This window comes from Papio anubis, chromosome 6 (assembly GCF_008728515.1).
Source record: "Papio anubis isolate 15944 chromosome 6, Panubis1.0, whole genome shotgun sequence".
In the NCBI taxonomy this organism is placed as follows: domain Eukaryota; kingdom Metazoa; phylum Chordata; class Mammalia; order Primates; family Cercopithecidae; genus Papio; species Papio anubis.
The window spans coordinates 50,896,704-50,911,845 of NC_044981.1; the positions used below are offsets into that span (position 1 = coordinate 50,896,704).

Below are 15,142 nucleotides of genomic sequence, written 5' to 3' on the forward strand. Positions count from 1 at the left end.
TTTCCAGCTAATCTTTTCATCATTAATACATAATTGCCAAAGTAGTCAAGTTGAACTCCCTACTTTTAAGATTCTTGAGTCACTACTTTGGATTCTTCAAAGGTCCTTCGATTTTATGCGATCTGGGATGATACAGACAGCATGTATGGTGAATGTCGGACCTACATTATTCATTACTATCTTATGGATGATACGGTGGAAATTCGAGAGGTCCACGAACGGAATGATGGAAGAGATCCTTTCCCACTCCTAATGAACCGCCAGCGTATGCCCAAAGTTTTGGTGGAAAATGCAAGTATGTTTGATTCAGTTTATTCTCTGTTACTTGGGATATTTTTAGGTTCTTAAAGGAGTTAATCAGTATCCATAATTCGTTTATACTTGGAAGCCTCTAGCTATTTTTGCTTAGATGCTCAGAAAATGGCTTCCCACAGCTTTCCTCCTTTACTTGCCCCTTGGTCCAGGCATGTCCCCAAGACAGTCTGGTACCCAGGTCAAGGAAACAAGACCAAAACAACAGTGGGGGGTTTATTTAAAGTGCAGTAGAGCAAGGTTTCTGAACTGAAACGATTTAATATTAGATTTTTAATGCATTTTTCAAACAGGCTTGTTTTCATTCAAGGATATGAATGAAAGCTTAGCCTTTCTTTATATGCTTTCCTGACTTTGCTTCTCACTTCAACTACCTCCTAAACAGGAAGTTTCTATGTGGTTTAACTTGAGATTGGAAAAGGCATGTCTGTGACTCATAGAGGTGAGGTCCATTGTGTCAAACCCAGCTCATTCTTTGCTGGTTTAAAATTACCTAGCATGGGCTGGGCACAATGGCACACTCCTGTAATCCCAGCACTTTGGGAGACTGAGGTGGGTGGATTGCTCGAGCCCAAGAGTTTGAGACCAGCCTGAGCAATGTGATGAAACCCCATCTCTACAAAAAATACAAAAATTAGCCGTGCTTGGTGCCGCACACCTGTATTCCCAGCTGCTTGGGAGGCTGAGGTGGTAGGATCATCTGAGCCTGGGAGGTCGAGGCTGTGGTGAGCTGTGATTGTGCTGCTGCACTGCAGCCTGGGCAACAGAGTGGGACCCTATCTCAAGAAAAAGAAAAAAAGTTACCTACCATGTTTGAGAGTGGCAGTGCAACAAAATGGCAGCAGATATCTGCTGTTCACTAGTTCCTGGGATGAGTAGGCTTGCTTTAGTTATTGTTCTAGTAGTTTTTACATTTCTCTTAGAATAAAGTTATCTTGGTCACATGTAATGACTGACAACTCTCATGTTTGGGTGGCTGACAGAATTCTGTAAATGTGTTCATTGATTTTTTTTCTTTTTACTATATTTTTTGGGAATTAGGATATAAGAAATTTCAGGTATTGGGGCTGAGCACGGTGGCTCACTCCTGTAATCCCAGCACTTTGGGAGGCCAAGGTGGGTGGATCATGAGGTCAGGAGATCGAGACCATTCTAGCTAACATGGTGAAACTCCGTCTCTACTAAAAATACAAAAAATTAGCTGGGCGTGGTGGTGGGCGCCTGTAGTCCCAGCTACTCAGGAGGCTGAGGCAGGAGAATTGTTTGAACCTGGGAAGTGGAGGTTGCAGTGAGCCAAGATCGCGCCACTGCACTCCAGCCTGGGCAACAGAGTGAGACTCCGTCCCCCCCAAAAAAAAAAAAAAACAGAAAGAAAAAGAAATTTCAGGTATTGAGCAAGAAGTTTGTCTACATTAGAGGTTATAAATAAACGTGTAGTCTGAGGCTATATTCAACCTGTCCACATGTATTGCTTCTCTTGCACAGTGCTTTTTTAATTAAAAAATGCATTATTATTTGTGGGTAAGGAGTTGGAGGTTCCCATCATTGAAAGAATGGATAAGCAAAATGTAGTGAAGGTACATTTTGATTAATATACAGTAGTTAGAAGCAGTAAACAAGATGTTCCCAGAAAGCAAGTGAATGGATCTTTTTTTTTTGAGACGGAGTCTCAGCCAGGTCACCCAGGCTGGAGTGCAGTGGCTGACCAAGCCACTGCAAGCCCGCCTCCCAGGTTCACGCCATTCTCCTGCCTCAGCCTGAGTAGCTGGGACTACAGTCGCCCGCCACTCACGCCTGTTTTTTGTATTTTTAGTAGAGACGGGGTTTCACCATGTTAGCCAGGATGGTCTCGATCTCCTGACCTCGTGATCCACCCGCCTCGGCCTCCCAAAGTGCTGGGATTACAGGCTTGAGCCACCGCGCCCGGCCTGAATGGATCTTAAAACATAGTGCTGTGTAGGAAAAATACATAAAATTAGATATATAATGCTATAACACATGCAAAACACAGTACACATAGAACACATTCAGTCACATAGCTGCATTAGAATGATTGCATGTGAGGGGAGGAGAATGAGATTGGGGAAAAGGATAAAAGGGAGTGAAAATTGTCATCATTTTAGAATTAGGAAAGTTTATATTATATATATATATTAAATGAAAATAACTGCTAATTCAACTTGTATGCTCAAGTAGAAACAACTGGATCTGTGCCCTAGTTCAACACAGTTTGGCTTCTACCTACTGTACATATTCTTATAATCAGTTCTCTATAGAACCGTCTTAGAGTTCAGTGACAATGGGACTAATATACTAATTTTGGCCTTTCAGAATGCTTAAACAAGCCTGAAATCCATGCAGTTCGGAGCTAACAAACATTAGATTTACAATAGATAAAGAAAATGAATAGGAGTATATTCAAGGTGGCATGAAAAGTCTCACTGAAACTAAATCCCTTTAAATGACAGATTCCAGGTTTGTCTCTGCCTTATCAATGTGACCTATATTGAAAACTTAATATATAATTATCCTCTTCTATAATTTCCCAATTAAAAATTTTTATCAAAGTTGCATGGAGAGGCAACCTGGTGACATATATAGGGTTCTTTTCAAAAGTAGGAAACAGGCTGGGTGCTGTGGCTCATGCCTATAATCCCATCACTTTGGGAGGCCAAGGCAGGAGGATCACCTGAGGTCAGGAGTTTGAGACCAGTCTGGCCAACATGATGAAACCCTGTCTCTACTAAAAAATACAAAAGTTACCTGGGCATGGTGGCAGGTGCCTGTAGTCCCAGATACTTGGGAGGCTGAGGCAGGAGAATTGCTTGAACCCAGGAGACAGAGGCTGCAGTGAGCGGAGACTGTGCCACTTCACTCCAGCCTGGGCAACAGAGCAAGACTCCATCTCAAAAAAAGAAAAAAAAGGTATCAGTCATGAGGTACAGAAAAGGCTATGTTTCCATCAGCTACATAATTCCTTTAACTAGAATGGTAGTGTTAAAAGAATGATGTCTAACTGACTCTCAAAGGCATTTATCCAATGGGTGATTTTTATTAAATTCAATTAAACAAGAGGTAAGTAACTTCTATGGGAACCATTTCACGTGCTATGTATTATGGAGGACAAAATATAACTCCCATTCCTAGAATCCTATCTTTCAGTCATTTCCAGTATCATTAAGAAGACAAGGCATATAAAATACATAAAGCTGTTAAGTAATAACATGAGTATACCAGATTATCTGATTATGTAATTAGTTAAGTCATGCAGACAGAGGTCAGAAGGAGAAAGGTGTGGGCCTGAAAAACTAAAGAAGTCTTTGTCAAAGTGCTGGGATTGGACCCGATTTAGAATGGCAGAGAACAAAGGGCACACTGGAAAGAAGAACAAGAACAAAGGTTGGGAATTAGGAACAAGTATGGCATGTTTGGGGGCGTCCAAGAGATGGTGGCTAGGCAGAGTTTGTGTTAGACAGTAATAGGAAATTGTGGGAGTAACTTTCAAAAGTCCTCTCAACCAGGGCCTCCTGTTAAGTAGCTAAGATGAATCAAAATTATATATTTATAATGGATGGAGTTAAAATATCAGAAATTCTGGAAGTTATTTCTTTGTCAAAGACAATTGCAGATTACCAATAGGTGGCAGGTAATGTCAAAATGGGACATCTTTTGGCTTACCAAAAGCTTTCTACTCAGCTCTTGAACTCAAGGAACCAGGTTCTGAAAGTCTAAATATGTCAGTTATCCTTCAGAGTGGCTTTCATAGTTTGATCTTGCCCTTGCCTGTTAGGTGACTCTTGAACACCCCTTGGACCTTTAGTGTTCCAGAAAGTTGAATGTTTTTCCTCACTTTCTGTGCGTCTTTATTGGCTCACTCAGTCATTCAAATAATATTAATCGAACATCCATATAGATGAAGGAAACACCATGCTAGGCAATGGAGATCTGAAACTACTATAAGCCCCATATCTCAAAGACTTTACAATCTGATGAGATCAACATACAGATCAATGAAATAGAACACATTGTCCAGAAATAGATGCACACATATGAGGTCATTTGATTTTTGACAAAGGTAAAACAAGTAGGTGGAGAAATGATTGTCTTTTTAACAAAATGTGCTAGAACAATTCAATAGCCATATGCAAAAGTAAATAAATGAATCAACTTCAACCCTTACCTCACCATACATAAAAGTTAACCCCAAATGGATCGTAGACCTGGGCGACAGAATGAGACCCTGTCTCAGAACGGGGGAAAAAAAAGCAAATGTAATCAAAACAAAAATTGACAATTGGGACCTAATTAAACTAAAGAGCTTCTGCATAGCAAAAGAAGCTATCAACAGAGGAAACAGACAGCCTACGGAATGGGAAAAAATACTTGAAACAGTGCATTTGACAAATGTCTAATATCCAGAATCTATAAGGAACTTAAATCAACAAGAAAAAAAAAAATAACCCCATTGAAAAGTAGGCAAAGGACATGAACAGACACTTCTCAAAAGAAAACATACAAATGGACAGCAAACATTTTTAAAATGCCCAACATCATTAATCATCATGGGATGCAATCATACCAGTCAGAATGGCTATTATTAATAAGTCAAAAAATAACAGATGTTGGCAGGGTTGCAGAGAAAAGGGAATGCTTATACACTGTTGACGGGAATGTAAACTAGTTCCGCCCCTGAGGAAAGCAGTTTGGAGATTTCTCCAAAAATAGAACTACACCAATCCCATTATTAGGTATATACCCAAAAGAAAATAAATTGTTCTATCCAAAAGATATTTGCACTATGGCCGGGCGTGGTGGCTCAAGCCTGTAATCCCAGCACGTTGAGAGGCCGAGACGGGCGGATCATGAGGTCAGGAGATCGAGACCATCCTGGCTAACATGGTAAAACCCCGTCTCTACTAAAAAAAAATACAAAAAACTAGCCGGGCGAGGTAGCGGGCACCTGTAGTCCCAGCTACTCGGGAGGCTGAGGCAGGAGAATGGCGTAAACCCGGGAGGTGGAGCTTGCAGTGAGCTGAGATCCAGCCACTGCACTCCAGCCTGGGCAACGGAGCGAGACTCCGTCTCAAAAAAAAAAAAAAAAAAAAAAAGATATTTGCACTCATGTTTATTGCAAGCAGTATTCACAATAGCAAAGACATGGAATCAACGCAGGTGCCCATCACTGGTGGATTGGATAAAGAAAATGTGTTAATGGTACATATATACCATGGAATACTACATGGCCATAAAAAATAAAATCATGTTCTTTGCAGCAATGTAGATGCAGGTAGAGGCCATTATACTAAGTGAATTAACACAGAAACAGAACATTGGGTACACATGGACACAAAGATAGGAGTAATAGACACGGGGGACTCCAAAAGGAAGAAGTAAGGGAGAGGGGCAAGGATTGAAGAACTACCTATCAGGTACTCTGTTCACTATTTGGGTGACAAGATCAATAGAAGCTCAAACTTCAGCATCATACAATATACCTGTGTAACCAACCTGCACATGTACCCCCTGAGTCTAAAATTTAAAAATAAATAAATAAATAACAAAAGTTTTGCTTTCCAAAAGACACTGTTAGGAAAGTGAAAGGAGAAGCTAAAGATTGGGAAAAATATTTGTAAAACATATTTTACAAGGTACTTGTCATAGGATATATAAAGTGGCTCTTAAAACTTAGTAAAACAACCCAAATAAAAAAATAGGTAAAGGATTAGAATAGATACCTCACCAAAAGCATGCAGGTATGACAAGTTAGCACACAAAAAGACATTTAGCATAGTTACTTATTAGAGAAATGAAAATTAAAACCATGTAAGATACTACTGTATACCTACTAGAATGTCCAAAATTAAAAAGACTGACCATACCAAGTATTGACTACGATGTAAAGCAGCTGAAAATTTCATACACTGCTAGTGGAAGATAAACTGAAATAACCACTTTGAAAAATAGTTTGTTTTTTCAAATTGCACATATATCTACCACACAAACCAGCCATTCTTTTCTTGGGTATTTGCCAAGAGAAAGGAAAACATATGTCCACACAGAAACTTATGTGAATGTTTATGACAGCTTTTTTTGTAATAGCCAAAAGTTGGAAAGAATGCAAATGTCTATCAACAGTTAGTGAATAAACAATTATTGTATATCAGTACTTTGAAATACTACTGAAAACAATTATTGATGTATGAAACAACATGAATGAATCTCAAAGTAACTATGCGAAGAGAAAGAATTCAGACAAAAATACATGCCTTATAATTCCATTGTTGTAAAAGTATTGAAAACACAATATAAATAAGCAAAATAGATCAATGATTGCATGAGGATGGTGAGGAGAGTTAGATTATAAAAGGGCATGAGGAGATTTTTGGATGTGATAGGTATGTTTATTATTTTGATTGTAATGATGGTTTCATGGGTAAATACATATGTCAAGCAACATCAAAATTGTATACTCTAAAAATGTGCAGCTTATTGTAGTCAATTACACCTCAGTAAAGTAGTAAAAATATAAATTCATATCTAGATATGTCATAGTCAAATGTAAGAACACTAGATTCAAAAAGATCATGAAAGCAGCTCCAAAGAAAAAGGGAACCCATACAGGATGGCAGTTAGAATGACAACTGACTTCCATAGCAACAGTGATTACCAAAAGACAGTGAAATAATATCTTCAGAATGCTGAGAAAAAATGGAATTTAATGCCTAGAGAAACTGTCTTTCAGGAAGAAGGTGAAATACATTTCCAGGCAAACAGATGTTACTAACAACAGACCCTGACTGGGAAAATTCTAGAGTATACTTCAAATGGAAAGAAAATGATTGCAGAAGTAAGGTCTAAGATACAAGAAGTCATGAATAAAGAAAATAGCAAAGTGTGGATAAATCTAAATAATTATTAACTATACAAATTAAAAGAACAATATTGAATTTGTGAGAGTTAACAATATCAAACTAGAACCAAAATGTATTACAGTAATAGCATAGGAAAGGGTGATAGGATTAAATATATAACAAGTTTTGAAAAATGTTGTTTTTTTAACTTTTATTTGAAGTTCAGGGATACATGTGCAGGTTTGTTTTATAGGTGAGCTTGTGTCGTGGGGGTTTGTTGTACAGATTATTTTGTCTCCCAGGTGTTAAGCCTAGTACCCATCAATTATTTTTCCTGATCTTCTCCCTCCTCCCACCCTTCACCCTCCAATAGACCCCAGTGTATATTGTTCCCTCCCTTGTGTCCATGTGCTCTCATCATTTAGCTTTCACTTATGAGTGAGAACATGTGGTACTTGATTTTCTGTTCCTGCATTAGTTTGCTAAAGATAATGGCCTTCAGCTGCATCCATGTTCCTGCACAGGACATGATCTCATTCTTTTTTATGGCTGCATAGCATTCCATGGTGTATATATACCACATTGTCTTTATCCAATCTGTCACTGATGGGCATTTAGGTTGATTCTATGTCTCTTCTATGTGAATAGTGCTGCAGTGAACATACACTTGCATTTCTTTATGATAGAATGATTTATCTTCCTTTGGGGATATACCCAGTAATGCAATTGCTGGGTCGAATGGGTAGTTCTGTTTTTAGGTCTTTGAGGAATCACCACACTGCTTTCCATGGTGGTTGAACTCATTTACACTCCCACCAACAATATATAAAAGCGTTTTTAAAAACATATTTAAGGTATAGGCACGTATCTTTAAAAAGATAGACAAATAAGTATCAAAAGAAACTGATGAAGTATAAAAACTGATGAAGCTATATTAGTATAATACAAATAGGCAAAAAGCTTTGATTGACATGAAGAGGATCATTACCTATTGCAAGAATATTTTATTTACTGGGAAAATATAATGATTCTAGACTTAAATGCAGTTAATAACATGGATTCAAAATATAGGAAAAATTCATAGCACCATTATTCAATGAGACTGGAAAAATACACCACAATAGTTTGAGCCATTAAAACATTTCTTTCAATAGTTATTAGATCAAAAAGACAAACCAATAAACATATATAAGATTTGAATAACATAATTATTATTCATTTAATAAATACGTATATACTTACCCAACACCTAGAAGATTATCATTCTTTTCAAATACAAATATCTGTAAAAATCAGTCTTAAGAATTTTTAAGGCTAGCTATTGTATACCATACTTTCTGATTTCAACAAAATTAAGTTAGAAGTCAGTTTTGGAAATATAACATGAAAAAAACCATGTATTTGGAAATTGAAAAGCATATTTTCAAATAACCCATGAGTTAAAAAAAATATTGTCAGAAAATACCTAGAACTGAATGGTAGCAAAGACTCTTAAAACTCTAAAAAAAGAGGTACTTGGAGGAAAATATATAGCTTTAAATGCTTACTAAGAAAGAAGAAAGATGGCAATAAGGCATATTTCTTAAAAAGTTAGAAATCTAAAGAATTTAAAAATTAAAATATTAAGAAATTAAAAGGAAGGATATCATAAAATAAGAGTCTGAAAATAATGAAATGGAAAACAAAGGTAACAGAGAAGATTTGTCAAGTCAAAAGTCGTTTCCTTGAAAGGACTAATAAAATGACAAACTATAGACAAGATTTATGAAGGGATAAACAAAAGAAGACACATATACACAATATTAAAAATAAAAGAAGAGGCCAGGCACAGTGGCTCACACCTGTAATCCCAGCACTTTGGGAGGCCAAGGCAGGCGGATCACTTGAGGTCAGGAGTTGAGACCAGCCTGGCTAATATGGTGAAACTCCATTTCTACTAAAAATGCAAAAATTAGCCCAGCATGGTGGCGCGCACCTGTAGTCCTAGCTACTTGGGAGGCTGAGGCAGGAGAATCGTTTGAACCTGGAAGGCAGAGGTTACAGTGAGCCAAGATTGCACCACTGCACTCCAGGCTGGGCAACAGAGCAAGACTCTGTCTCAAAAAAAAAAAAAAAAAAAAAAGCATTCTTTAAAATGCCATAGCTATTAAACATAAAATAAAAGAATAATACAACTTTATGCCAATAAATTTAAAAACCTAGGTAAAATGAGCAGTTTTTTGTTTGTTTTTGTTTTTGAGACAGAGGCTCGATCTGTCGGACAGGCTGGAGTGCAGTGGCGTGATCTCGGCTTACTGCAAGCTCCGCCTCCTGGGTTCATGCCATTCTCCTGCCTCAGCCTCCCGAGTAGCTGGAACTACAGGCGCCCGCCACCACACCCAGCTAATTTATTTTTTTCTTTTGTATTTTTAGTAGAGACGGTGTTTCACTGTGTTATCCAGGATGGTTTTGATCTCTTGACCTCGTGATCCGCCCACCTCAGCCTCCCAAAGTGCTGGGATTACAGGCATGAGCCACCGCACCCAGCCAAAATGAGCAGTTTTTAAAAAGTATAACTTGTTTATGAAGAAATAGAAAACCAAATATCTTCAACATTAAAGAAATAGATTTAGTTTACACATTTCCCACAAAAAAAGCCAGCAGATCCAGATAATTTTACAGAAGATTTTTGACAAATATTTAAAGAACAGATAATTCTAAGCTTAACACAAACGCTTTTAGAGAGAAGGAGAACTTCTTAATTCTTTCATTTAAAAAGGCCAGTGAAACCAAAGTCACCATGAGAAAGAAAAACTATAGTCATTCTCACTTAAGAAGATATATGCAAAAATCCTAAATAAGGTATCAGTAAACCAGATCCAGCATTATATGAAAAAATAATTTGTTGAGCAAACAAAGGCAGATGACTGGACAGCACACACACATATACCAGATCTGCTGGAATATTGTATACTAAGGGAAGTTCATATAGTCAGAAGCTGTGTCACCCATTGCCCATCACTTCCTGGGGAAGCTCAAAGGGAGGTAGTAGGGTTGGGAGCAGACATAGGGAGAAGGATCCCTTGGACTGTAGAGCTTTTGTTAATAAGATGCATTATTAGGGAAATAGCAGGCCCTCCTTTGCCATGATCAAGGGCTGGAGTTCAAATTTTATGCCTGTTATAACAGAAAGTTAGCCTTATTCCTGTTTTTCAATCTTAGTAATTACCAGTTAGGAGAACATCAGCGTACTTTTCATCCCCGTTGTGATCAGGGTTCTGTGCCAAAGCTTTGTGGTTACAACTATAGGACGTGGCACTCTACTAGAACTGATTGACTCTTAAGATTTCCTTGGATGCCAAGCTGCAGGTAATCAATCTTTTTTTTTTTTTTTTTTTTTTTTTTTTTTTGGAGATGGAGTGTCACTCTGTCACCAGACTGGAGGACAATCTTGGCTCACTGCAACCTCCGCCTCCCGGGTTCAAGCGATTCTCCTGCCTCAGCCTCCCAAGTAGCTGGGACTACAGGCGCCCGCCACCATGCCCGGCTAATTTTTTATATCTTTAGTAGAGACGGGGTTTCACCATGTTGGCCAGGATGGTCTCAATCTCTTGACCTCGTGATCCACCCACCTTGGCCTCCCAAAGTGCTGGGATTACAGGCGTGAGCCACCGTGCTCGGCCCAGGGAATCAATATTAAACAAGTTAATTCTTAGTTCTCATGAAACAGGAAGACAAGACTGGAATTATTTCACAAATGCAAGATTGATTCTACATTTGGAAATTATTTATTCCCACATGAATGGATTATTGTCATCATCTCATTGACTGTCCCTGCCTCCTATCTCCAGGACTAGCTTACAGTGTCCTAATAGCAGTGATTACAACTGAAATGAAACCATTATTTATATAATTTTTTAGTATCTGTCTCCCTAAACAGAATATTTTCTCCATGAAGTCAGGAATTGTATCTACAGTGTTAATTATTGTAATCCCAGTATTTAGCAGTGCACCTAGTACATGATGGTCACTAGTAATTGTTGGATGAATGGATAAACGGGTGGGAAGTTGAGCTAAATGACTTCGATCTTTCCTAGACCTAAGACTTTATCCTTATAGAAGGACATTTGTTCTTTCCTCCTGTAGTGATTTCTTCTAAGCATTAATTTGCTAAAATTAGTGATTTGTAGTGATAGTTTGAGCTGAATATGGGAGAGAGACTTTACAAAAACTTTATTATGTATGTGTCCTATCAACAGATGGAAATACACAGCCATGTGTTCTAGTGGGAATGTAGGGGAGACCCTGACTCTTGACCAGAGCAAAAGACTGCACTCCCTCAGGTTCTTAAGTCTTTCTTGACCCACTCATTCCTTCTTCTTTTCTCTCTAACACCATCTTATATTAGAGAACTTCCCTCAGTGTGTGCTGGAAATCTCTGACCAAGAAGTGTTGGAATGGTATACTGCTAAAGACTTCATTGTTGGGAAGTCACTCACTGTCCTTGGAAGAACTTTCTTCATTTATGATTGTGATCCCTTTACTCGACGATATTACAAAGAGAAGTTTGGAATCACTGATTTACCACGTATTGATGTGAACAAGCAGGAACCACCTCCGGTAAAACAGGTAATCAGATAGTACTTCTTAGGGTGGTGAGAAAACTAATTTTTTGAGGTAGAAATTTAAGAAAAAGAAAAAAGACTTCTATGCAAATATTCGATAAATAATGGACAAAGTATATGTAATACAGTAGTTCACAAAAGAAGAAATACAAATGGCAAAAAAAATTATGAAAAGATCCTTAATGTAACTGATAATCAATGAAATAGAATGAAAATAATGATGTTTTTGGATCTGTTCAATTTTAAAAGATTCACGATATTCAGTGTTTGCCCTATATGAAGAAATGGGAATTTTCATATACTGTTTGTGGGAAAGCCAATTAGAGTAAACTTTCTGAAGGGCAATTTGTTGTCTATTTTATTTTTATAAATAAATAACATATATATTTTCTGGCCGGGCACAGTGGCTCACGAGTGTAATCCAGCACTTTGGGAGGCCAGGGCAGGCGGATTACTTGAAGTCAGGAGTTAGAGACCAGCCTAGCTAACGTGGTGAAACCTTGTCTCTACTAAAAATACAAAAATTAGCCAGGTGTGGTGGTACGCACCTGTAATCCCAGCTACTGGGGAGGCTAAGGCATGAGGATTGCTTGAACCTGGGAGATGGAGGTTGCAGTGAGCTGAGATCATGTCATTGCACTCCAGCCTGGGCAACAGAATGAGTGAGAGTCTGTCTCAAAAAATACATAGCTATATCTGTTTCGATATATATATTATAAATCATTATGGTTTATAATATATGTGATATTGGATATATATGATGATAGGACACATACATAATATGGTTTATATTATGATATATAGATATAGATGTATCTCATATCTTTTACCTAGAAATATACTTTGGGAACTCTAAAAACATGTGGAAGAATGTGTATTGTAGCATTATTTATTAAAAAAAGTGTGAGGAGATTGACAAAATAAATGATATCCATTCATGAAATGGATGTATGAAAATACATCTATTCATACAATTAAAAGATAATTAAAATACACCCATTCATAAATTAAAAGACTATTGTGTGTGTAAAATATCACTGGGCCCCTTCTCCTCAAAAGAAAGGCATGAATAAAATGATGAAATGATTGAGTGCTTCCAGCCAGGGCCCTGCCTTCCCCTCCAACAGCTGCTCCTCTTGCTTGCACTTGGCCTCCAGTCGTACTGAGTTCTGTGGTTCTGCCAGTACAGCATCTTGTTTTACTCCCAGGAACTTTTGCTTATGCTCTTCCTCCTTGAACCACTTTTCTGTTGTTCTTACATGCAGCTCTTTTTTATCCTCCAATACCCAGTGTAGGCTTCCTCTCCAAGAAGTCTTTTCTAAAGCTCCAGGTAGGGCTAAAAGCCTTTCGTCTCTATTCCTGGGGTATTCTCTGCCTCCTTCCACTAGCACTTCTCTATTATATTAAATTATCTGCTAGTGAATCTTTTGTACTAGACTGTAACTCCCTTGAGGTCGGAGACTATGTCCTACTCATCTTTCTCTCCTAGTACCTAATACAGTGCCTAAAAAATAGGAGGTATATGTTTCTTGAACTGGACTGAAGAAAATTGGCTATGAAGGTGTTCTGCAAAAAAGAAGTGGTGTCTTAGGCAAAACTTTTAGAAACAATGTTTTATAGAAACGATTACAAAGAAGGATTTGGATTTTGGTGTGCTGTGAGTTCCCAGAGGCAATACAATTTCTGGAAGGAAGTGTGGGTGATAATACCTCTTGCTGTCAGTTTTTTCTCTGGTAGATTTCTTTATCAATGATGTGTTAATTGATTAAGAATGATGATAAACCCTCTCCTTGTGTATATGGATTGTGAAAAGAAAAATAATTATGATAAACCCTCTGCCCCCAAGTTTTTTGGCAGCAGTTGATGCAGTATACAGGGGAAAATAGCATGGGATCAGATTCTGATCAAGGGAACTATTTTACCTCTTCAGTTTAGTTGTCTAACCAGAAGGTAGAGTAGTGAGAGATTGCAACATAGTGATGCCCTTTGCTTGGTGAAAGGACTTCGACCTTTTTTTTTTTTTTTTTTTTTTAAAAGACTGGGTCTTGCTTTATCTCCCAGGCAGGAGTGAGTGGTGCAATCTTGGCTCACTGCAACCTCCACCTCCCAGGTTCAAGCTATTCTCATGCCTTAGCCTCCCCAGTAGCTGGGACTATAGGTCGTGCTACCACACCCAGCTAATTGTTGTATTTTTAGTAGAGACGGGGTTTCACCATGTTGGCCAGGCTGGTCTGGAACTCCCTACTTCAGGTGATCCACCCGCCTTGGCCTCCCAAAGTGCCAGGATTACAGGCATGCGTCACTGCACTGGCCTGATCTATTTTTGAGCCAATGAAAGCTTTTGAGTCTTAGAATACCTCTGTTCCCCACCTTTATTACTATCTTTTTTTTTCTCCTAACCTATCTTGAAGTAAAGAAAAGAGAGGGAAGCCCTGTATAAAGAGCAGAGGGAACTGAAGATCTACTGTAGATTTTAGTTGGTTATTTTGCTCTATCCCAGCCCCTCTGTATAATAAAACTAATTTTATATAATAAAACATCTATACATTTGGCACATTAATTACAGTATTTGGTCAGTTTCTTTCCTGTACTTTCTCTATAATAAATAGCTCTATAGTAAACAAATTCCATCTGTCCATGAAATTTGTTGGAGATAAATAGAATGCCAATTACTAATCAGCAAACACTTTTTAGTCATTACACCTCAGTCGTTTTAACCCTAAATAACATAAATGGAAACCAGGCATAGGAATTTGTAGCAGAGTCTAGAGGGATAAAGCTAGAGCCAAGCCAGTGGAGGGATAAAAGTAGGTATGAAATGGATATATTCAATTCAAGAGGCATGGCACTTGTAAGTCAAGCTTCTCTGCTAGATCAGGAATTAGTAAACATAAATGCAATAGCCAGATGTGTTTTCTCTCAGGCTGGCTCCATCTGGAGGCATACTGGTAGGGAAAAGAAAGAAACCAGAATTAGGAAAGCTAATCTGCTGTGGAGACGGCCCCTGAAAGCAGTATCTGAAGGTTGTGGTACTCTTGGGTTCTATGTATACTACTAGCTCAGTTGAAGATGTCCAGACAGAAACTGTGGTAAGTGGATCATATGAGCGGGAGTATCTAGGAGTGATAATATCCATAGTCAGATGAGTGTTCATCTAGTTTACAACAGGACCCACCCAAGCAGTAGCTTGAAGTATGAGAAGCAAGATGCCAGGATACCATGCATATGGACTGATATTTAGGGAAGGTCTTTATTCCAGGCAGGGAAAGTGAGGTATATTCAGGAAAAACAGGTAGTCTGTTAAAATACAATAGGAATTTGAGAAGAAGGCCCAGAGGCTTTATAGCTACCTTCTTATTGCAAAATCCTCAACCC

The 15,142-nt window shown here is 38.2% G+C and overlaps 1 protein-coding gene across 5 annotated transcripts in view; it reads left to right on the forward strand.

Annotated features, from left to right (window-relative positions):
* The window catches only part of EFHC1 (EF-hand domain containing 1), a 79,494-nt gene that overhangs the window by 34,202 nt on the left and 30,150 nt on the right, over positions 1 to 15,142 (forward strand). For all 5 annotated transcript variants that reach the window (XM_009205372.3, XM_009205374.3, XM_009205375.4 and 2 more), the window contains 2 exons: positions 103 to 295; positions 11,551 to 11,771. In XM_009205372.3, coding sequence (XP_009203636.2) covers positions 103 to 295; positions 11,551 to 11,771 — 414 coding nt within the window. The remainder of the gene's footprint in view (positions 1 to 102; positions 296 to 11,550; positions 11,772 to 15,142) is intronic.